This window comes from Macrobrachium rosenbergii, chromosome 57 (assembly GCF_040412425.1).
Source record: "Macrobrachium rosenbergii isolate ZJJX-2024 chromosome 57, ASM4041242v1, whole genome shotgun sequence".
Classification (NCBI taxonomy): Eukaryota; Metazoa; Arthropoda; class Malacostraca; order Decapoda; family Palaemonidae; genus Macrobrachium; species Macrobrachium rosenbergii.
Genome location: NC_089797.1, coordinates 12549709 through 12575893, shown reverse-complemented (window position 1 = coordinate 12575893; position 26185 = coordinate 12549709). Strand labels below are relative to the sequence as shown.

The window sequence follows — 26185 nt, the reverse complement described above, 5'->3', positions numbered from 1 at the left end:
GAATGAAAAGAGCTTCATTCAACAAATGTACATGAGGTGGCACAAAATCTGATGAATGGAAGCTCCAATCGGAGTAAAGAACACTGTGTCAACAGAGATGATGGTCCACTTCACTTGGATGGGAGAGAGGGGCCCCTGGGAATCTCTCTGGAAGATGCCAAGAGCAGGTGGAATGGGAAAACCTCCTGGAATGAGATCCATGAGGAGCTACAAAGGTATCTGAGCCCTGGAGTGATCAGCATGCAGAAAGAAAGACCAGGGTGTAAGGGGTAGCTGTCTAGAATGTCCAAGGGGTGCTGGAAGGATCCTCTGCAAAGAAGTAAAGACTACTGGTTTCTACTGTATGTCTCTGGTAGTTGATTTTATCTGTCAAAGGATCCCACCATCATGGAGGGCATCTGGCCAACAGCTTGATGGTGTGTTAAACTGTCTGCTCGTGCATCTGCTTCGCCAACTGGTAGGTGATGTTATTGCCATTCCCCATTTGCTAATGAAGTCACTACAAATGTATCGTCACTTAACACTAGGGAGTGGCTCATCGAACATGCTTGCCTTCCCAAAATGTTCATGTGCAGATGAGAATCGTCCTTGGCCCATACACCAGAGACAAATGAGCTGCCCAGGTGTGTGCCCTGATCTCTCTCCAGCGCGGCTGTGAGCTGACATAGTTCAAGTGGTGTTGAGTTCTGGGAAACTCTCATGAGGAAGTTCCTATTGTCCAACAAACATGCAAGATTCAGTCTGATCTCTCTGCTCATGGAATGAGCCGAGAGAGAGAGGATCACTTGGAGCTGAACAGTGCCATGTCAGTTGTCACCAAAGCGAGTGCAGAGGAAGTCGTGTGAGATGAACTTCCTCAAATACAGCAGGTGGCTGAGGAGACCTGCCAAAACTGGGCTGTTTGGCAGCAAATGGAATCTAGGTGCTTTATCTGCTGCTTGGGGAAAAGACAAAATATGAGCCAGCAAACTCTCTTCTGAAGTACCTGCATCTCTGAGAATGTTGGAACAAATGAGACAACTAGGTAACACAACAGAGTACTATACCACTCAAATGGGTCCAAGCTGAAAGTAAGGATGGAAGCTCTTGTAAACACCCACGGGGCTGTTCGCCAGCATAAGCTTTGACAAAGTGATGGTACTTCCTGGGCTATACCAGTTGCTCTGGTACCTGCTCACAGGTCAACTGCCTCGTATGACGTGTGACTCCCCATGTTTGGTTATGCTTGAACTAGCAGGCGGTAAGGGTGAATGAGTATCTGCACTGTCATGAAAATGCAACACCAGGTTGGTGGCGAGCCACAGGTCAGGAGGGAGCAGCATGACTATGGACAAACACATCATTGTAGTACGGGTGAGTACCAGGCAGAGACTTGTTACATGTGAACCCCTCCCCGACTGTGTATGTACCGAACAAAAGGGTAGTGCTGGCTCAACTGAGTGCGTTCCAGGAAACACAGGCAGAAGAGCCAGGAGCAATTTTCTTGTCATACAGAAAGTGGGTGAGTTGGGCAGGACACACTAATGAGCATACTCAGTAACCCTATGCCAGCCAAATATGGTGCAAGGGTCATCCACAGATGGTCTAACACAATTTATTGTCTCCTGGGGCCTGGAAAGGCCACTTATTGGAAATCCTAAGGGACTTGGTTATCTTCTTCCTATGGGAGAGAGATGAGGAGGGTATCTCCCACAGGAAGGATGACAACTACTGGAAGCTCAACAGTGCTGAGCTCTTGGCAGCTGCAGCAACACCAGACAGTATCAGTCGATGCAGTAACAATAGGTATACAGTACTGACCCCCTACCTCCAGCACAAATCCACCTCTCAGCCAAGAGTGATGTACTTGGGGGAGGAGTAGGGAGGTGTTTGACAGCAAGTAGGCAGTGGTAGGCTAACTCTTCTAGTCTACCTCCTCTACTGAAAACTTCCCATCAGCTGCATATTTACCCCTACAAAGAAGCAGTAAACAGTGGAGATCCACATACACAGAGTGCTTGAAATTTCACTAAACTTGCTAACAACGCCCTTCACACCTCTGAATAACACTTATTTTCCATGTAAACAAAATACTCAGAAAAGATAAGTTCAGCTTAGCGGTCAGCAAGAGTGCATCGGCTCCCTCACTCAACAGCAGCTGAAAAAAGTCCTTGGTGACAGCAAGTGGGTGAGGGGTGTTCTCTCACTGCTCTTAACTATCAGTTAGTTACCTTGCTACCAAATTTCAGTGATCAGTTACAGCTTGTGCTGAGGAATACTCTTTCATAACAGGGATGGTTTGTACTCCTGTAGGAACAAATGGACTTCCTCAAGGTTCTATTACTCGGAAACTATTTACATTGGCAATTAATGATATCACAAAACTTACCAAGATCAAAATTAATGTCTATGTGGTTGAATTTGTCAAATATTACTCACAAGCAAATCTGTGACTCTCCATAACTGAAACTGATTCAAGGGTTTCCTCAGTTGTACTTCAATTCTGTGTGTAGAAAACAAAGGCTATTATGTTCTATAGCAATATGAAATCAGAATAAAGATGTGAGGGGAAAAGTAATACCAATCAGTCAAACCAAGCGCTTGGGTCTAGTATTAGATCTAAACAGTTAAGTTCATGTTGCATAAAAGATAAATGCAAAGCTGCTTTCAAACATTAGAAAACTATCTCATGCAAACTAGGGACCCACCAGATCAACATAACTGTTGCTAAGTAAAGCAATTGCATCATCAGCATTAAAACTGGGAGACAAATTTTTGGATCAGCATATGATTTGATATTGAAAAATTTTTGTTATTTATTGTGATGGCTAAGAATCTATACCAGAACTTTTAAGACTTTTCCAAATACATCAATACAAGCAGAGAGTGGTGAGCCCCCACTGTCTCTACACTATGACCTAATAACTGTGAAGTGCAATAAAAATATAAGCAAGTGATTCTTGCTCTAAAATGTTTGAACAAACATTTCATAATTAACAATTCTCCACCCTTCCCAGTTTAAGCTCACTGTCCCTCTCAAAGACAAAATGCCTTGTAGAAGTCACATGGCTTACCATAGAATATCTATAGTATTCTGTGTTGGGAAGAATCTCTTTTCTCCTGGTTCAGTCTAAATCTCTCTCTATATGCTCTCTTTCTTTCTCATTCTTATTTTAACCTCTTTCAAAGCCATTACAGGCAGTCCCCGGTTTACGACGGGTCCGGCTTACGACATTCCGAGGTTACGACGCTTTTCAAATATATTCATCAGAAATTATTTCCCGGTTTACTACGCATGTTACGGGGTTACGACGCGTCGTACGCCGATCTGATGGAAGAAATATGGCTCCAAAACAGCAGAATAATCATAATTTGAGGTTTTTTGATGAAAAACTCAATAAAAATGCAGTTTACATCGTTTTCAACACACCCAAAGCATTAAAAGTAAGGTTTTCTTATGATTTTTTACGATTTTCGACGATTTTTTGGTTTACGACGATTTTCGGTTTACAACGCGGCGTAAAAACGGAACCCCCGTCGTAAACCGGGGACTGCCTGTAGTAATAGCTTTGGTGGTCTCATCAACTTGATAATGTTTGGACCTGAGAGATATTATGATAAGTCATACTGATGTTTTGAGGGTGGGAATATCTCTTGAAACTGGTCCAAAAATTCCAGAGGTAAGACAATTCTGGGGCTAGGACTCTTGACATCCAGTCCTGCTTGCCCCCTAGATGATTAGTGGGGATGATTGTATTTATATAACATGCTCGGTCCCATCAAGTGGAGTTGGCCTACACTAGAGCCACCCTTATCATGTTGGTGCCATCCCTCTGGGGGTAGGGTAGGGAGGAGACATTTGGATGTCAACTCATACTTGTATCATTGGTGGAGGAATGAGCTCCATGAAAGGTGAATGGCATTTCTTTCTTTATGGTTTTCAGATAAGCACTTTTTTTTTTAAATACCACATGAATAGCTTTCCAAAAATTTTAAATACCCCTGATCCTTTAGAAGATTGCTTGACACTGATGATGAGCCATGGTGCTAGTAGGTAGTCCCCGGTTAACAGCGGGCTCGGTTAACGGCGATCCGGTTTTATGGAGCCTGTCTAGCGACGAAAATCGGCAATTTTCGGCGCCGAAAATCGCCAGTTTCTGCTTATCGGCGCCGATAATTGGGTATTGGCGCCAATACATACCTGACGGAGGCGTCGGTAACCGAAAATCGGCACTTTTCGGTGCGATAAGCCCTGAAGTTCGCCGAAAAAGCGCGAAAATCACCGTTTTCAGTTATCATCACACCCTCAGAATGGAACCCCGCTGATAACCGAGGACTGCCTATATAGAAATTGGTATAGATTCCTCTCTCCAAAGTAACTCACATTTAAAAGACAACTTGACCAAACAGAGAATATGGTGACAATGGAGAAAATGCTAAAAGCAAGGGCAAAAAAACTGCTTTAATGTTCCAACATGGGTTACTGTGGATCAGAGAGCTCAGCAAAATAACTAACAATGAGAAATAATGAAACTCCAGCCTCAGATAAACAGTGGCAGTGGCTTTAACCTTAAATGCAAGATCGGGCAACAAGGACTTTCAACCTCAACAACTTAAATACTGAAACAAAATTAAATAGATATGATGAAAATTACTACAAAAGAACATCAAGTAAATTTTGCAACTCCCAAAATATTAAAGATGTTAACACCTAATTGAGAGGAAGGCCTCAGTATTGATTACAACCCTCAATGTGGATGTCATAAGTGTTTCATGTAAAAACTGCATGCCCCGCCAACCCTGAATGAAAAACCATAAGTAAGGTACGTAATTACCAACTTCAGTACTACTGTAACAGAATGACACAAATAATGGATAAACCTGAAACATACGATGGGCAGTTTATGTGCAGTATGTCTAGAACAAAAGTGTGGAGAATCTCAAATTGAAATCCAAAAAATCACTGACAAAATAAATGTCTAAATATGCATGGAGTAATATAAAATAAATGGACTCAATTTAGGAATCCTTTTAGATGAATACAACAATTGATATCAAAATATAATCCAATGTGTCTATGCCTTCAATACATTGGGCAATATGACAACAATTACCAATAAGATAGTCAGTCCACGAGAACTGACAGTGAACTTTGAACAGCAATATATGTTCAAACCAAATTCACATATAATCCAAAATGTAATACAGAACTCTTCATTCAAATATTCTGCAATAACATTACACAATCCTGGAAAAAACAATAATTTGCAACATATACAACCAACTAAGCTTAAATCATAATAAATCTGATTTGAATGTTATAGTAACTATTATCACAACCATTACTGTTACTTGGCGACTTCAGTGCACATATCCCTTTGTGGAATTAAAGTTGACATAGTTGGAGCACCCAACTGACAATAATGTGTTGTTTAAATAAAGATGATGTCCACACATTTTTCAAATACCTATACCATAGGTGGCATGTTTTAGACGACATATAATGGTCTAGTAATCATTATCCAAACATTATTGCTTATAAACACCATTAAATAACTCCAACCCACATTGTAATGTAGATGAAGAAGACTGGGAAAAGGGTACTGTTCATACCTTTTAAGACCCCATAATGAAAATAAATTTATCAAAAAAATTCCATAACACATGCTGCACAGATGCACACCCAATCTTCCTCTAGAAACAGTATAGAGAGCTCAACAGTGATCATGAGAATTATCAAAATTAATTAATCAAAAACATGAAAAATTTATAAACTGAACAGTTTAAAAGAGATGACACAATACCCTCCTGAAGTCTAATCCCCTCTGAGTTGACATAATTAACAAAATGATTAATTTATCAGTATTTATTTATTTATTGCAGCCAACGGACAATCTATTATCAGCCAAATTTAGAAAAGAGGAGGAAAAAAGAAAAATAATTTTATAGATCCAGTACATCTCTACTACATTGCAAAATACACCAATGCAAGATATATGGAAGAAATTTTAAGATATTAATGGATTACACATATAACTACCAGGAAATGCTTTAATAAATAATTGAAAAAAAGACCACAATACATGTGATATCAAATTTAACAGGAAAACACTTGAAATATATCAGCAGTGAGCAACCAATAACATTAAAATTAGTTACAAAGCAGAATTAAAATATATTACACAGCCTCAAACCGAAGATATGCTGAACATATTCTTGATATTTCCATGGAGGAAATTGGCAATGGGATCTCTTCCATATGTTTCCAATTTTATATATAAAAACCAAAGCCGTTATGTTTTATACAGGCATCAGATGGAAAATGAATTAAGACATGGACCTATAAATGAAAAGCAATATACATTTTAACTTAACCACAAAATTCTTAGGCTTAATCTTTGATATCCAATTGAACTGGAAAACATCCTTCCCAGGTTATTTACTATCTTTTAGAATGAAAAATAAATGATGTAACCAATATACTGTAGAAGGGTATGAAAAGAGAAAATATCAAACTAAAGCAATGATGCATCAGAAACATTACAGGCTACTGCTTAAGAGGCTCAACAGCCCTGACGAATACAGCATTAGTTTCAATTGAGGGACTTAAATGAAACATTTTTGAGAATTTTTAAAGTTTATTTTAAATCTGCTCATATAACAAAGTCACTGTACTGTAAGAACTACTTTCGTGGCTGAATACGCAACTGCATCAATTATTTTTCATTTGAAATTCACATCAAGTTATCGTTTTTTTTTTTTAGAATAAGAAAATTTCCTTGTACAGTACACACAAAATAAAATTATAGCATATACAGCACTGTGCTGTATTGATACACAAACCAATGAAATGTATGATTTGTGTCATAAAAATAAGGGAAGACATTGAACAAGTCCTAATACCAATATTAATGCACAATATTTTCCTGCTGTTTATTTTCATGCACTTTACTGATAATACTGTTTTTATTACAGTCTAAGTTGGTCATGCTGAGAGAGAGAGAGAGAGAGAGAGAGAGAGAGAGAGAGAGAGAGAGAGAGAGAGAGAGAGAGAGAGAGAGAGAGAGAGAGAGAGAGAGAGAGATTAAAAATCAGAGAGAGATTAAAAATCACAGCAGACAAGAAAAACTCAATTAAAAATTAAAAATATCACTGTATCCAAGTTGACCATAGTTCCATGCATTGCTAAATTAAAACCAAGTGAATGTGTTTTCAGCACTGACATAATTGTTTGCTGTTGGTGAATGGAATTCTGTGCATGCAGAGTTCCCTACTAGACTTTTAACCTAATTTCTGGAATATATAAAAACTATCTTTAAATTAGCATGTCTTATACATGTTAAACATAAAAGGCAAGACACTAGGTGAAAACATCTCTCTGATCATGAATTTATAATGCTGGAAGTGGTGGTAAAGAGTTAAAACAGTCTTTATACGAACATAAAGCATGACCACTGCTCTTACTGATGTATCATTATCATTCTTAATAGCAAACCAAGTGTCAGCAATGCAATACAGAAATCTCAAGTGTCCTAGACAGGGATGAACTGTCTTCAGTTCTCTCTTCTCTTTTCCTATTCTGCCTATTAGTGCGTGTGCATGTTGCCCATCCACTCAATTGAAAACACAATTACTGTAGTGTAAAAAAGCAATAGAAGGTAAGATTTCTATAAATCATATTGCACTTGTAGTGTAAAAAAGCAATAAAAGGTAAGATTTTTATAAATCAATTGCACTTTTTTTTTCATAAAAGGCTACTTTTAAAAGACTGAAGTGACACTACTTATATACTAAACTATGGTGTATTGAAGTTATTTGATATTAGAATAATAGCAGTTTGGAGGAAATTACCCAACTGCTTAGTTGCTAATGGTTGCTTATAGCTGAAAGGGGTAAGTTCTTCTGGAACTTTTTTTTTTGTGTTGATATGTTATTTTTGAAGTTTATTTCATTCTTGTATTCCATTTACAAATGAATTAAATTTCAAGTAAGTTATTGGGTACTTGGGGACACAGTATTTGCAGTGGTACAGACTGCTCTTAAACACTACTATTTGGTTACAATAGCTATGGCAAGCATTCTTGAGATTTGGCAAATCTCAAGGGACTGGGAACCTAATCCTCATAGATAATAAGGGCCAACTGCGATAAATACTGTAGACCTCTGTACTCAAGACTTAATTTCTGGGAAAATAATTAATTTTACATAGGCAACCAGAGACTGCGTATATAGTATAAGCAAGAGCAATCAGTAGAGAGCATACCTATGGTGCCAGGTTTCACTCGTGTATGTTGTACATATCCATATTCATTATAACTGGGGAGGTTTTGACATTATCAAATGAAAAAATTTCAATGATTTGTACTAAAACTAACCATCTGGAGGGAATCACCAAATAAATGAGTCCACCTGGATTCATGCTCAATTGTTTCGTTCAGTCTCAAGATATTTTGTTAACACAGACACAGGTGAAAATATTACATTCTATCCAACTCTGTCAGATGTAATAACATTTAATGCATACTGTAGCATGTAAATAATATGTACATAAAAGATGAGTGAATAAGCATTAAGCATAATGATGAAATAATACAGGTTAAATAAAACTGAGATACTGCATGTACTGTAATCATAATAAGTGTATTCATAAGAAGTTCAGTAAATAAAGTACAGTACATATGCATACCTGTAAGGTACATTCTAAGTAGCTCCACCAACTTACATCTGGCTTACAACAGATCTTTAGGAATGTAACCCAACAGCAAGTAGGGGACAGTATTCATTTGATACCTAGTATTGTGACCAAAGCACAATAACTAACTGTAATGAATACATTACAACAGCAAGTTCAAGGAATAGAATACAATATAATTTACAAATAGTTCTGAGATCACATTTACTTTTTAGAATTGATAATATTGAAGAGATGGTATTCTTTCAAATTGTTTGTGAATTATACCAAATTCCTACAAATAGTGGTTTTATTGTTATATACAATATGTAATGTTGCAGTACAACTTGGCATAATACAAAATGTCGCAGGTTAAGGAATCATAGGCACATGACAAATTTTAAATCAATTTGTATTTTTCACATCTAACAAGCCTTTGGTCTTAACGTAGGGATAAATTCTCCGGCGCTAGCTGGAGCAAATCAAGATTCACAAGCTTTCTTATAACAAAGAGTGAATGTGACTTCATATCCATGGTATCTTGACGAAAACTGACTAGATGCAAACTCACTGCCTGAATTGGGTTTCTTTTTCATGTTCTTATTTTCCAGACATATGGTCACGAAAGCTTTATTTTAAAGTACACTTTACTGTTTTCTCCTTTTCTTTATCCTTTTTTTGTTTCTGGGTTTCCTATCTTCAGTCATGGTCTGCAGGTATAAATTCTTTTGACTTAGCATTTTTGTGCATTGTATTTTGAGATTTCTAACTTGCTTCTTGCTTTGCTTTCCTATACAAACTCAGAATTTTATATTTTGTAATTTATCAAATAAGAGTTAATTTAATTGTACGCTGTTATTTGTTTATATGGTACCTATTTCTCATCTCACAGCATCTCATCAAACTATGGTTTGCATTGTTTTAAAAAGATATAGTCCACGACGAAACCAATGCTTAGTCCACAGTTCAAGTGAGTTTGCAATTTTACATACCTTTTTCATTTGCAGTTTTTCTTGGAATTTTCATTTCTGACCTTTGCATGTCTTCCATTTAGAATTGCAAGTTTTTTTCGTTATCTCTGTTGGTAATCAATATTTTCTTGTAAAGATAATAAACTTAAGTGTTGGACAGAACATGCATTTGATGTTGGTTTCCTGTGAATTCCTATTTTATACAGTGTTATATAACATGGAAGAGGCATCCCATCAAAATCAGGCTAAATGGCATTGACATGAGTTTTCTAAGTTATGTTGATTAACTTAACATCATTTCAAATCTTATTCTAACTGGCTATGGTGTCAGGTAATCAAAGGAGACATTATTTCTATGGCCAGTGAGTGCTCCAAAAACAAATCTACACAAGAAGGATATTATACAGATTGAAATATGGTTACTGTATTCTGAAGATTCCCTTATTGTGTGTTTTTACCTATATCAGAATTAGCCAGTGACGGGATGTCTGTGTTGCTGGAAGGAGTATACTGCAGGGGTATTTTTAAAAATTTTTGGTACATTTTGGTTCACTTCATCACCTATCTCTTAAAAATTCCTCAAAATAAATAAAAGTACATTATTCAGTACCTCATTACAAAATTTTACTAAGGAACTTTGCCAAAGATTGCCATGGCTGAAGAAATTTTGATTTAGGGGCAATGTAGATGAATTTGGTTACTTTTGTTAATTTTAGAATGCAAAGGATATTGTAACACTCATTTTTCTTCACTTAGCTTTTATTTTGGTTTCCAAACTATAATGGAAAAAATCTTTTCATAGTTATTTTGATACTGGTAAACTCATAAATGTACAGAAATGCATTCACTATGTAATGAACTGAATATGAAAGCAAAAAGCACTGTATTTCAATAATTGTACATCAGTATATAAGTGTTACAAAAAATATGGAAATGGTTTTAGTTATTCACTACTAATTTGAAAAACCTTTAAATCTGGTTTGTTTTCAGTACAGTTTCAAACTGTGGTGAGGCAATACTGCTAGACGACTTACATTCCGTCTCAAACACAGTCTCATTACATTCAGAAATATTCCTGCATGCTATCAGTTAGCAAATTAATTCTATTTCACTTTATTTCACCCCATTTTTATGGCTTCATAATATAATTGTCATGGCAAATGGGTATATTGGATTTCTGAGAGGAGAAAGAAAAAAAAATACGGAATCCAGGCATGATTTGTGCTTTAAAGCAGAGCCTTGAAACATGACATCACGGAAGAACCTGTTTACTGTGAGTGTAGGCATTCCTGATCTTAATATCAGTAATCTGGAGAGTGACAGTGACAATGATGATGATGTATGGAATGGAATGAAGAAAATGATGTAGACGATAAAGTTGAAGATGTAGGTGACAGAGATGACTATGTAGGCGATAATAACAGTGGAGGTGAAGCATCCACAAGTGATTCAACACCTGTTTCTGCTGATCCTTCCAGTAAGTAAAAGCATTAAATAAAATAAAAAAAAGTTTAAAGTAATCACAGCCCAAAAAATTACTTACTTTTTTCACAAAAGTAATAATTTGATAAGTATAATAAAATTTTCATAAAACTACACAAAAGAGTAATTATATTAATTTAATTTTTTCACATTCTGTCCCTAATTTTATCATTAATGATTTCTTACCTGATTAGTGGGTACTAATTTTAACAATTTAAAAAATTATTAGTAATTATTTTCAATAATTACTGACTTTGCAATATTTATTAAATTTTATAAGCACGCGTTAATGCAGTGAATTTTCCATTCTTAATCTTCCTTTGCATTATACCAAACTGCAATAATGATATATAAACAGTACATACTTTTTCATGTATACTATTATATTTTTAAAGCAAAAGTTACATTTTTGAAAAATGAACACCTGTAAACAAAACTCACTGTGTGACAATTTAAATGAAATTCACAGTAACACAGTTAAAATGAAACTCACAGTGTGACAGTTTATATGAAACTCACAGTGCGACAGTTTAAATGAAACTCACAGTTTGACAGTTCATCATAAAAAATATCAAAATCTCCGAATCCATCATTTAACACTACTATTATTTTTTCCCTGCTATTTCCAGCTACCACCAGTAATGACATCCATTGAAGAACACTGCAAACGACAATCCAATTAATGTGATGTGGTTCTTACCCAGTATTAATTTTTTTACCAACTCACGATAGCACCATAAAGTACATACAATGAGGAACACTGTACAAAAATAACATCATTCATATTCATGGTTACAAAAACTAAACAAGTTGGAATATTGGAAAAAGTCTGAATGTGATGTAAGCAAAACAAAGAATTGCTGAAACTTGATATTCAAAGAATAATGTAAGGATCAATGAAGAAACCCAAGACCCATAAAATTAAAGAAGCTCCAACAGCAAAAATGTATAGAAATCCCCAAAAAAGCAAAAATAAGAAACTTCCTTATCGACAATTTAAGCAAAGTATTCACAGTAACATAATGATGGCGAGTAGCCCACTTACCAAGCAGGAAAAAAAAAACTGATAAGGAAATCACATACTGTGTTACTACAGAAAACACATCAGATTATACTAAAACTAATGAAGTGAATGCAAGAATTGAAATCAACGACACACCACAATAACTGAAAATGGAGTGATTCTGGGAGAGAAAAACAGTGAGCGTCTGCTTGAAGTGAAGCTGCACGAAGAAATGAGGTACAGTAGACTCTTTCTGGGGTGCAAAAGCATTTTCTCAGCACGTGTAGTGGGGGTCTTTCTTCCTTCAAGGTCTATCAAATTGGTGCAGCTTGGAGAAATTTGCACATAAGAAGGCTAACTATTATTAATGGGTTTTTATGAATAACTTCAATTTTGAAGCTTAGCCTGGTTTTGAATTGGGATGCCTCACATTCATTTCTACATTATCATGCGCAAAAATCATGAGAATACAGGTGCATTATTAAATCAAAATATAAATTTCTGTATGGGAAAATTGGAAGAATTTACAAAGATGTATAGTATTAGCCATTTAAAAAACACGACAAATTTACAGGAATTTTTACCAGCACTGTATGGATGTGCTGTTTCTGCAGTTGATATAAATATATGAAAAGGAAAAATTATCATTCTCAGCTTGTAAGTACTCTGATTTTATGAAAAAATAAATACATACAGCAGAGATGTAACACAAAATAAAATACTGTATCTGCAGTAACTATACAGAAATCAAACAATAATAAGGCAACAGCAACATGACAGCATCAAAAACTTCAAAATCTCAAAAATAATTTGGTATAATCATTACTCAGTCCAACTTAGGTTTCATATGTACTGATATGCTCTTCATCGTAAATGGATGCAGTATAACAACCAGAATAAAGAGCTTTTACAGTCACACTGCATCTCATATATAGCAATTAATAGCTACTTATAAAAAAAGGGCCTCCTGAGATCATATTATACTTCATTAAATAAAATCTCCATAAAATCTTGTCCTGTTATATTAAAGTAACAGCTTTATATTGTAATATCACTTATGACCATTACAAAAAAAGCCTCTCATAAACCCCATCTCACTCATCCACAAAAATAGTGGAAACCATTAGGAAAACAATGACCCAATAGCCTAAGAGCAAAATAAGTTCTATAAAAAAAAAGTTGAAAGAACAGTACTCCTGATGAAGCACTACTTAGTTCACTTCACCTAAGATAATCCCTAAGAACCATTTTCTTCAATGGCATTTCTGTCTATGATAGGTCCAGTATATTCAGCCTGATCACACCAAAAATCTGTGGGAGAAGGAATACTTACTAAGAAAGTCAAGCTACCAATTGACAAATAAGGAACATTAAATGATTCAACTTCTTGGTAATAATGGCAATCTCTCTCTACACCTAATCGCTTATCTGTACCATAAGGAGGAGAGAGGATATCGAGGAATGCTGCAGGGCCATCAATTGAATGTATTTCGTGGATATTTTGAGAGTTGGGAGTAAGACGACAAGCTTTATCACTTGCTGTTACCAACACTTTCTGGTGTTTGGTGGCTGGGCAAACTCCAGCACTTGGCCTTGTATTTAGAATTTCCTGCAGCTTCTCTTCTAAAGATTCGGTATTTGTGTGGCTGTAACTCTGAACAGATACTGAACCATGGATGACCTGAAAAATAAAGCATATATGGTGTAAGATCACAACCTCTAGATGAATCTAATATGAATATATGTTACTAATGTAGTACACATACTCTGTGAAAATGAATGACTATGGGGTGCTGTCTAATGTACCTTACACAGCTGTAGGCAACACAGAAAATTCTTTACTGTGTTTCTTCAGTCCCTCACTGCATTATTTTCTGTCTTCTACTTTTCATTTCCTACCTTTGTTCTCTTCCCAACTGGCTGTCCAACTTTCTTATCTTTGTAGTTCTCCCATTTTTACCTGACAAGTCCTTCTACATTCTTTCTCATTATACTGTATGTTCAAAACATCTAAGGCTGAGATCTCAAGTCTTATTTGCCAGCCTTTCGACACCACACATCTTGCTTACTTCCTCATAGACAGGAATTTTCCCTGATATTCTGAAGAGGATTCTCATCATTCTAGTCACACCTTTTCAAAATCTTCATTTTCTTTGTCAGTGCTCATGTTTCTAATACATACAGTGTAAGTCTTACGCACTACCCCAGAGTCTTTGCTGTATATACCACCGGGGCATTTTCATTTGCTTGCAGTTTAGCTTCTTTCCAATTCAGCCCTGCTGCAGCTGCTCTTGCATTGCAGTATATCACCAAGGTACCATAACTGCTTTACCTTTAAGATCTGCCTATCTATCACAGCATGGCCCTTCACTGTCCAATCTTCCCCAATCCTTTTGTAATACATTTTTAACATTCAAAAATCTCTTACCCTCTGTACTTCTAGTAATCCAATACATTTCTTGTGTCAACTGCTGTTACATTTGGTACAAAGTACATAGTTCACCACCATGCCTTCCAACAAGACCCACATGGCCACTTTATTGACAGAACCTGTTCCCCTTTCAGTCACCAGAAGCTGTTTAATTTAAGTCCATTTTGAGCATCTCTTGTGACACCATACATAACATTACTCATCTTTCTCACAGTATATTACATGGCTACTTTACTGAGTGAATTTTTTTCCAATACTTTCCTTCTAATCATCATGTGCTTTTGATGTGTTTTTGATTGCTCATACAGTGCTACCTTTTTATTCTCTCCTCAACATTCCACTTGTCCATCTCTTCAACTTTTTGATGACCTCTTCCTCTGATTCTGCTGTTAACACTAGATCATATACATAGGCTGTAGCAGACCCAGAGTCCATCCCTTCTGCACTCCTTTATTACTGCTTCCATTGTTGTGGAAAAAAAATAAATGACTCTCTGTTGTTTACTAATGGAAACCTGCATTTAAGTGAAACCCTTTTGATATGTATGTATTACTGTCTATTCCAAATCTTTTGTTACATTGTACCTGTAGTAACATCAATTGCTTTATGTCTTTCAGATAAACTCTGCTTACCTCAATACCCATTCATCTCATTTTCTACATTAAAATTTCTTTACACACAAACCTATGACTTTATGTTAGCCTTATCTGCAATAGCAGTTGTCTCCAGAAATGGTACAGGAGGAGTCTCTTCTGCCTTTCTAAATAAACATCCAGCTCCATAATACATGGTGAAACTGGTAATATGAGCAACCAATACTTGAATAGGTAGGAATGAGGGTCTATTTTCATCAACCCCAACTGGATAAACACCCAAAAATGTATAATTTATGTCCCTCAAATAAAATCTGACAAAAGTGGAGAGGCACTTACATGTAGCCATATAAGTAACAAAAATTCACATTTGTTAGGTACTTTAAAAGCAATCAATTTACTATGACACTTACCTCATGATTGCAAACTTTTAGGTTGGAAGTTTGAGACTCAAACAGTGGAGGAATAGGCAGACTGAATAACATTCGAGCCAAAAGAAGATATAGGGTAATAACTTTGCACTAGGATATGGCAAAAGATAAAAACAACACAGAATCATAATTTTTAAAAGCTGAAATTCCCCAAAAGGTAACACCTAACAGTGCTGACAAGGCATAACAGAAGATCTTTCATGTTAGAAAGCCTTATAGGTGAGGCATGAATAACAAAACTAGGTGCTGATTGAGAAGTGAAGTTGCTTGAGTTCTGGTTACACAAAGTACTTAGAGTGAACTATCCAGCTAAATTTTCTGTAAAGCCTGCAGAGCTTTACTGATTAAACGGCATCAACTGTATACAGTACTCTAAGTGTACAACTTTCTTTCATTATTCCAAACCTTTTCTTCAATCTTCAGCCACTATTTACATTCTCTTGATAATACCCCAGCAAAATTAGCTTTGCAACTTTTCATCTGCTGTGTTCATGAATAATCTAATTTTGATCTCTCATAACTGACACAAGCCTTCAGAAGGGGATTTTAAAATTCCATACACTACTACTCACTATGTCTAAACACAAAATATTTTACATGTGCAACTCCTGACTTTTTAAAACCAACTTGTTCATAAGTAAACTTCTTCCTAGTTTCTTTACCTTGCCCATTGAGAATTAGCATACTGAAAAGTCATCATAAATGACATAAGTGCAAAGCCTCTACAGTTACCACTCAATAAGTTCACTTCTTTTAGGAACCTTAGCTATGACTTCCAGTTCCCAAATGTCTGGCTTTGTTTCCTCATTCCATTTTCTGTAAAAGTCTGATCAGTATATGAGGTGTCATTTCAACTTCATCTAAATCATCTCAGACGTGATTCCTTCATACCCTGATATTTTCCATCCTAGGTTTCTTTATTAATTCAGTCTCAAAACTGTCAATTTATTCATAGGCACATTTAGGTCTTCAACAGCTTCTAGTATATCAATCAAATTATTCCCTTCATATCTCTTATTCATGACATAAAAATGTTCAACGCAGCATTGTCTTTATTCTTCTGTGTTTTTACTCACCCATCCCTCCTTTTGACAGTCATTTTCCTTTTCTGATATTCACCCAATAATACTGTATAGGAATCCTTCAATTATCCAGATTAATAGAGCCAAGGGTTTCGTCCACTGGCACGTTCGTGAATAGACTTTCTACATCCAGCAATGCAGGTAGAGCTCATGGACTTAGTAATCAGAAAACAGGGAGTCCTCGGTTATCGGCGGGGGTTCTGTTCTGGGGGCGTGATGATAACCGAAAATCGCCACTAACCAAAAATTGGCGATTTTCGGGGCTTATCGGCACCGAAAAGCGCTGATTTTCAGTCATCGGCACCTCTATTAGGTATATATAGGCGCCAATACCCAATTATTGGCGCTGATAAGCGGAAATCAGCGATTTTCGGTGCTGAAAATTGCCGATTTTCGTCGCTAGACAAGTGCCGTAAAACCGGATCACCATTAACCGAGCCCACCGTTAACCGGGTTCTGCCTGTACTGATGAAACCACTGTGTACCAATGGGACACGCCAAGCTCTCAGCAAATACTACATAGATCACACCACTACCCCTCTAAGTAAGCAACTGCAAGCTCAAAGCTATGTAGATGACCACAACCATAAGCTGACACTAGAAGAATTATCAGAATTCACAGAGATCGTGCACACAGAAGCCCGGTTCCACAGACTGCAAATAGCTGAGGTTGTGAGTATAAATCAACAACAGCCTGCATTAAATATTCAGAAGAACACAGACTTCATCCTCCCTTCTTCAAGGAAACCACAGGATGTCCAAGAGAATCCAAAGGGAGACACGAGTGACAGAACACCCCTGGACCTGACAACAAAGTGAATCAAGACTACCAGCCAGAGACGTGAATCACGCCCTTGCCCTTGCCCTTGGACGCAAGTCTTGGCATAGGACACATCCTATGGAGCACCAAGAATGCCCATGCTGCCGCCTAGGCGGCCAGCAAGAGAATGAGACCCGCCAACCAACAAAAATTCAGCACCCCAATGATGTCATGTTTGAAAATCAAGTGTCCACAAGCAGTAGACCTAGTGCTTTGTGGCTATTTCCTTACTCTACGAATCTTCCTTTATCCTTATGCAGTGTTTAGTCACCAAACTTTGAAAGAGTTAGGTTCTAGGCTGTCAAAACTTAAGACATGGTACTGTAGAGATATATTCACCTTTTATTTATAAACAGCCTTTTACGGTAGATGCTAAAGTCATTACTAGTTCACTCAAAAGACATACTTTATTCCCAGATGGCCAAAAGTTCAAAAGAAATACCACAATGTATTTGTGAAAATTCTGTATGTGATGTACAAACTGTGCTGATAAAAATTAATCAGAAATTAGTAAATATACTTAACAAGATAATATATATAAAAGAATTCACTACAAAGTACTACTGTAAATGATCCATTTTAGATACTCCTACCTTTAACATTCCAAACATGCCCGGATGATCATGCAATGGCAGGCGAACACCACGTTTAAGAATAAATACACAGATGGTAACATCATTATCCTCATAAACTTGCATGTATGTAACTGGGGCTCCATCAGTACTAGCCTGAAATATTGAGTACAATACAATTTATCCTGCAAAGCAAACAATTACACTCATTTTAAATTTCTGACATTAAAGACATATTTCTATTTGACATCTGATATATATCTAGGGCAGCATCTTACATACCTCTTCAGAATGAGGTTTTAACTGCCAGTGGTAATCAAAAAATATCTTAAATACCTAATTCTTAACACTCAAATTAATTTTTTCACATACAAACCAATTATTTTACTGTAGCCTTATCTGTGGTAGTAGTTGTTACTTGACATACCCCATATTACTTGAATCTTCCTTTCCACCTATGTATCAAGGTTCCTGGGCACCCACAGTGCTCACTGATCATTCTCTGTGTAGTCTAAACCAGCTACTGCTTGAGGAGGTTGGGAGGAGAGCCAATCTTTACTTTGTAAAGAAATGTAAAAAAAAAAAAATTATTTTACTTTCATATATTAATTTGCTTCCAAATACTCCAAAACTTTATATTACACTGATTAGCCACAGCACTTAGGTGGGAGGTATCATTACTAGAAAATTTTTAGAGCTCAGAATCTGAAGGGGAATTGAACTTAGGTACAGTAACCTGTTGGATATAAAATGAATGGAAACAAGAGGCATTTTGAGATTTGTAGCAGGTGAGTGATGGGGTTAAGGATCTACCCATCCACTTAGTAAACTCACTTTTTCTTTGACAACAGGGACAAATGTGGGGATGGTTGGAGATGAAATTTAATAGAAAAAAAAACTTCAGGTTTGCACAATATATCTTAAAAAATTCCAGGTTATCTTGAATCTACAATTTTTTCCTACAATAAGAAAAACCTTTGTCTTGCACAAGTGACTCATTCCTGAGGCAGGAAGTACAGTCCAGAGATCATGACAGGTGTTAAACTCCGAGCTGGAAATGTCAGCTTCCCAGTCAGGTACAGTATGTGAGCAGAGGAAGGATGACTCCTGTAACCACCTGCACATCCTGGCATATGTGACGAAGATGATCGGGGCATGTGCCAGTGTATGACTTGTTTCTGACCTTACTCTACGAAAATTGGGAAACATGGCAAATTTTTTAAGTAATCTATATTTTTCCTAACATACAAACCTGAGGTCTTTACATATGGGATTAACTTTCAGCGAGCTGGAAATCTGGCTGTTAAACTTTTGCAAGGTTGTTATGGTAATAGCTACCAATGGCAGAGCTGGATGCACCGCCTACCAAATCAGTGCACATTCACTCCTACGCAATTTACCTTCTGGCCCAGGTAAGAGAATGAGGGGTGGTAAGACCTCAGGTTTATATATTGGGAAAAATACATTTTACTTTAAAAATTTGCCATTTGTTCCTACACAAATACAAACCCTCAGTCTTTACATAGGGGAGACTTACTTTTGGAGGGAGGATTCTAAGTAATTCTCTGAACAGACTGGTAGTTCGGCTCACCTGGGTAGTCTCTTCCTGGTCATGAAAGAGCAAAGGAAGGAGACCATACCTCTGATCTACTGAAAAAAAAGTATACCTTAGTTTTACCAAACCATTGAGCTGATTAACATCTCTCCTAGTGCTAGCCCAAAGGATTAGACCTATTTAATGTGCCTAAGAACCAATTGGTTACTTAGCAATGGGACCTACAGCTTACTGTGGAATCCGAACCACATTATAGCGAGAAATTAATTTCTATCACCAGAAATAAATTCCTCTAACTCTTCATTAGCCGGCCGGAGAGTCGAACTCGGGCCTAAAAAGTGCAAAGCCACAACTCTACCGACTCGCCCAAGGAAGAGCTTCCGATCTATTGAACAAGATGGACGTTCAATCATCAGACTTCTGGGCATTTGGAATTAAAGGAATGTAATATCCTTGATACGAAAGGGTTTGGATGAACCCACAGTTTTGGAGCCAATAAAACTAAGAATAACCAACTGGTTTGCTCATAGTCAGATTATAGACAGGATACTCAGTCGTCTACATCATCTGCATGTACGCCCGTCCAGCACGTGATGGCTCGTTCACTGTTCCTTTGCCCACTGGAAGAGGAAGGAAGACGGGAGAAAGGGAGGAGGCCAGTCCCACACACACCTTGTCCTTGCAGCGCCAAATCTTAGGCAAGATGCAACCTGTCCCTTAAGAGCTGGGTGAAGTATATGACTTGTTGAGCATCCCCCATAGGATCCAAGGAAAAGGAGTCTAAGGACTTATGGGCAATGTCCCAAGGTAAAAGGAGATGAATATGATCTAAACGATTACATTCCATCCTAGTGCTCGACTGACAGGTTCTTCATGAATGCAATGGACAGACTGATGCCCCTGGGCTCAAAAGATCTGCCCCAAAATGTACTGATGTCCACCAGGAAGTTGCAGAGTACGCTCATTTGATCATCCCACTAGTCAGAGAAATGACAATATGGACACCATTTCTTGGCCAAATCGAAGCTAACGAATGAGTTGTTGGCATTGGGCTGAAAGCCTAGTCTTTAAGGAGGCAACATAGGCATCATGCTATCATTGGAACCAAAGGACCATAGAAGTGGAATGATCCATCTCACTGATCACCTTCGAAACATATAGAATGGCAAAAAGCGTAAGCTTCCAGAAGTAAATGGATACCAAAGATGTCTTGCTCATTCAAGGGTGCGAGAAGACAGAATAGAGCAGCGCCAACTTCAGTAAGTGGAGAATAGAAGGACTATGATCAAGCTTATTCAAAGGCTGAATGAATTTCTGGAAGTCAAGGTGCCAAGATCAACTGTCCTTATCTCCTGACTTCAGCGCATGAACTGTTGTAATTACACCCATCTTGCTTGGGATGTGTCTGGTTGGCCACTGTACTGAATGTTCTTCTGTCTACTTGTGTAACTGCACTGCAACAGAGTACTGCAGATGAAAAGACACTAGGACCTTTTGTTGAGTATGGAACTAAGTTAAGTTAAGTATACCTTAGTTTTACCAGACCACTGAGCTGATTAACAGCTCTCCTAGGGCTGGCCCGAAGGATTAGACTTATTTTACGTGGCTAAGAACCAATTGGTTACTTAGCAACGGGACCTATTGCTATCACACTGAGGAGTGACTATCTTTGGATCTTGAGACTCTTGAGAGTCTAAAAATAACTGTGCTAAAGTTCCAAGAAAGGAAGTGTAGGAGCCTGCCACCCTGGTCAATGTTCCAAAGAATGAAAAATCTCTGGACTGGAGGAGGATAGCGTAACCATGGCACTACCTTGGTGTCACTGCTAGCAAAGGAGTGCCTATTCGGACCCTGAGACTCCTGAAACTGTCTTAGATCCACATAGCATTTTCTCCCTTTAGGGTTGTGGCAGAACGACGGCAAGTTGTAAGCCCAAGACTTGAATCATGGATGCAAAAGATGTCTCCCAGGTGCCAACAGCATCCGAAGTTTCTAAGTTAAGTATATCTTAGTTTTACCAGACCACTGAGCTGATTAACTGCTCTCCTAGGGCTGGCCCAAAAGATTACTTATTTTATGTGGTTAAGAACCAATTGGTTACTTAGCAACGGGACCTACAGCTTATTGTGGAATCCGAACCACATTATAGCGAGAAACGAATTTCTATCACCAGAAATAAATTCCTCTAATTCTTCATTAGCCGGCCAGAGACTCTAACTCGGGCCTAGCGAGTGTTAGCCCACAACTCTGTCAACTCACCCAACGAGGAACTAGTTTCTAGGTCACTTACCCAAGTACAGTAAACCCCTCGTATTCGTGTTCTCACGATTCACAGACTCATGTATTCACAGATTTCTCTGTGGAACGTATCTACCAATTATTCGCGAAAAATTCGCCCATTCGCAGTATTTTTCACTGAGAAATATTCACTAATTACTGTATTTTCATTTCATTTTCATGACTAAATGCACTTTTTGTGATAAAACTACTAAAATACTCGGGTAATGCTCGAGTTACGATAATTCAACTTACTATACTTTGATTTTGCAATGGGGTAAGAAATTAATACCGATACAACAATATTATTTATATATTTATAAAATATTTTTAAATTTCATGCGGGCGCAGGCAGCAGCGCACAATCAGGCAGTGAGAGAGACCAAATCACAATGGACAACTTTTTCTCCATCTCTTTATCCCATATTCTAGTTAAAAAAGTAAAAGAGAATGATAAAAGTATTGTTAGTAACATCACGCTTGCATAAATGCATATAGCCATAAACAACTGGCCGAGAAACTGTGGTTTTGCTTATAACCGAATCAGATAACAACAGCTGTTTACCTGGTATTTCAACCATTGTACGGAAATTAACAATTACCGTAGGTTACAGCACAAATGACATTAAGTAGAATAGGACTGATATATTTTTACATTATACCCTTATTCAGTATGGATAAAAGATTGTCAAGGAAAATTACTGCTAAATTTAAGCTACAAGTTGTAGCTGAAGCTCAGAAAACAATGTCCAAGCTGCTAATGACTATACTGTAAATTATCGTGCATCAGCAACATGGATGAAACTCGATCATAATTAAAATTGGTGAGAAAGTATTTTAATCAAAACTACTAGGCATGAAAGAACACACTGTTATTTTTATACCGATAAACGATAAATACGTAAAGCTCGTATTATGATGAAATCAAGTGAAAATATCAAAAGGAATCTTGAATTTTTTTACAAAAAACAAACGCCCCCAAACGGCCATCGTCATTCGTCATCTATTATTAACGGAAATAATAGATAAATTAATTTCACAACGAGACGTATTTTAGTTATATTTTGGCTTAAAAACACTTCGTATAACGAAAAATAACCTTGCCCCATATAAATAAAGTATCTAGAGATTCATTTACGCTAACTAGAGGCAAGAAAAGCGTTCTGAACTGAATTAAATACGGCGAAATAAGCACCGCATAAATGATTTCCAAACCAAAACATTGAGACGCTATGACCGCAATTTATAATACAAAGCAATATAAGAATATATACAATATTATTGGATACAGTGAATTAAGGCATAACATTTTAAAAGATCCATGGAAAAGATGCATATTCGTTATGTTGACGTTTGTATAATATGATATGTGAACACAGAGTACAGTATAATGTAGGCTACGCTACCGTTTATGTATGCAATATACCATAGAGCAGGCTAAGCTAATTCTTGTTTGTTATTCAATTTCACTTTGCATGAACCTCCAGAATTAGCTGATATTAAAAATTACTATACCTTGTATGTATAGAGTATACTTTATAGTGTAGGCTAGGCTTCCATATATATATACATGGTACCGAATACCCTAATGTAGGCTAGGCTATGTTCGAGGTAGGTTTTCGTATTTCTAATGTTTTTTCCAACAAACGATGGTTTTTTTTGGAACCTGACCCCATCATAAATATGAAAATACCTGTATAAGCATTTTTAGTTTGTTTTGTGTGTGTTTGAACTATCAAAATAGGCAGTTCTAAGTGTTTTTAGAAGGATTCTAAGTATTCGTGGGTTTTAGCTATTCGCAGGGGGGTGTGGTACACATCCCCCATGAATACGGGGGGGCTTTACTGTACTAACTAGTCCCAATGTTTCTAACCATGGATGTGAAAGACGTCTCCAAGACGTCAACAGAATCCAGTGCTACAGGTTGTAAGAGCCCCGACGCTGCCTCTTCCAAACACGTGTGTGTTCGTGTGTTTGTCAATCGTCATCATCGAAGTGGACAGGACAAAGCAAGCGTCTCGTTTTCTTTTTCTTTCTCTACAGGAACGCGATTTCAACCATACAATATTTCCGTCTGTTTCTCCCTAGCCATTGTTGTCTTAATGTATGTACAATCACCACTACAGGCAGTCCCCGGTTTACGACGGTTCCGGCTTACGACGTTCCGAGGTTACGACGCTTTTCAAATATATTCATCAGAAATTATTTCCTGGCTTACGACGCATGTTCCGGGTTACGACGCGTCGTACGCCGATCCGACGGAAGAAATATGGCCCCAAAATGGCAGAATAATCATAATTTGAAGGTTTTTTTGATGTAAAACTCAATAATAATGCAGTTTACATCGTTTTCAATGCACCCAGAGCATTAAAAGTAAGGTTTTCTTATGATTTTTGACGATTTTCGACGATGTTCCGCTTACGACGATTTTCGGTTACGACGCCGCGCAAGAACGGAACCCCGTCAGAAACCGGGGACCGCCTGTACTTGCATTGCCATGCAAGCATTCTAATCATGTACTCATAATGTTCCAACGAATCTTCTGTATCAAACTGTACGTGTGTTTCTGTTTGTGAAGACGCCAAGTGTCTCTCCATTTCACATATATTATGCTACTGCATTGTATCCATTAATCTGTCTTGAATCTCAAGCAATTGGCCATATGTAGAATTTCCTGGCCTTTCCACTGATGTATATTTCATCACTGTATGTTAATCATGTCTCTTGATATCGCCATCTGTTTGTCTGCCGACAAACACAGATGTCTGAACCTTTTATCTCTGTTTTACCTGTCTGTGTGTAGACGCTACATTACCGCTCGCACGCGTTGATAACATCGAAGATTCTGTACACTGATCTCAGTAAGGAACTACCAATAAACCAGTAAACACCCAGCCAGTATGTCACTCATACCCCAGTCCTTACAAGGTCACCTATCCAAGTACTGACCTGACCCAACCATAGCTAATTTCGCTGATTGGACAAGAAGCGATATTTTCAATGTGGCATGATCAATAGCTGTTAAGCCCACAGTCCGTAGAGACAGAGCCAAATAGTTACAGCTTCAGAGTGTCAAGATTGAAGGACTAATTGACCATCTTTCTAGATCGAACAATTCTTCGAAACGTCGAGGTGTCAAGACCAATTGTCACTAACATTGACCATAGTGACTGAACTTGTCTGTCATACATCCATCATCCTGGAATGTGTCTGGTTGACCGCTGTGCTGAGTGTGGTACTGCAAACCCGTGCACCCGTACCATCAATTGAGGAGATGATAGGACAGGAAGGTAGACTATAATTGCAAAATCCCATGCCTGTGACTTTGTGAGCCTTGCCTGGGATACAGAACTTTCCACACTGCCAGATGATCTGTACTCCTGCTTGAAGACTTCCTTAAGCCATAATGACATTGTGTTTTTGTAAACTGTACTTCATTCTAGTCCCTGATGATACTAATAACAGTCATTGACAGGTGTCAGATGTTGAGTACTACACAGGTGTAGTACCATAAAACTTGAAATGGATATATCATCATCTGCAGTCTTGACAGGACTGACTTAAAAAAACAACTTATATCTCTCATCAGGGACTGATCGGTTCTGAGTTTTCACTATGAACTCACGATCAAGATTGAGAGGGATCCACCTTCCCTAGAAGTGCTGCACTAAGTAGAAGACCCCATGCAATATGCCTACCCTCTTTGGTGATGCTACACCTTGAAAAAAAAATCTGGCTGTCATAATTATTATTATTATTATTATTATTATTATTATTATTATTATTATTATTCAGAGGAAGAACCCTATTCATATGGAACAAGTCCACAGGGGCCATTGACTTAAACTTTCAAGCTTCAGAAGAATATGGTGTTCATTAGGAAGAAGAGAAGGTAAAGAGAAATACAGAGAGAGATCTCACTTATTAAAAAGAAACAATAAATTAGCAAACAAATAAAATGTATTAAATGCAAGGAGAATGGCATTAGGGTAGTACTACATTGCATCTTTGCTTGAAGTTTTGAAGTTCCAATTGCATGACATCCTCTGGGAGACTGTTCCACAGTCCAAAGGTGTGAGGAATAAAGGACCTCTGGAGCTAAGAAGTTCTACAGCAAGGCACATTTACTACATATTGGTGCTACTGTTCATTGAATCTGGTTGCTCTCAGCAGGAAAAGGGATTCAGGGATCAATTGAGAATGTAAAAGATCTGTTAAAATACAACTTAAGAAAAACTGACAAACTAGAGACCATCCGTCGATGATCCAAGTCAAAACTGCTAATATTAAGAATGGGTCCAAACAACATCAGCTAGAA

The 26185-nt window shown here is 37.4% G+C and overlaps 1 protein-coding gene across 1 annotated transcript in view; it reads right to left on the bottom strand.

Annotated features, from left to right (window-relative positions):
• Nucleotides 1–6970: 6970 nt before the first annotated feature.
• The window catches only part of LOC136836950 (2-aminoethanethiol dioxygenase), a 30918-nt gene continuing 11703 nt past the window's right edge, over nucleotides 6971–26185 (bottom strand). The window contains exons 2-3 of the mRNA XM_067101472.1: nucleotides 18057–18191; nucleotides 6971–13787 (exon numbers count right to left, since the gene is read on the bottom strand). Of these exons, the coding sequence (XP_066957573.1) occupies nucleotides 13344–13787; nucleotides 18057–18191 (579 nt within the window). The 3' untranslated portion in view covers nucleotides 6971–13343. The remainder of the gene's footprint in view (nucleotides 13788–18056; nucleotides 18192–26185) is intronic.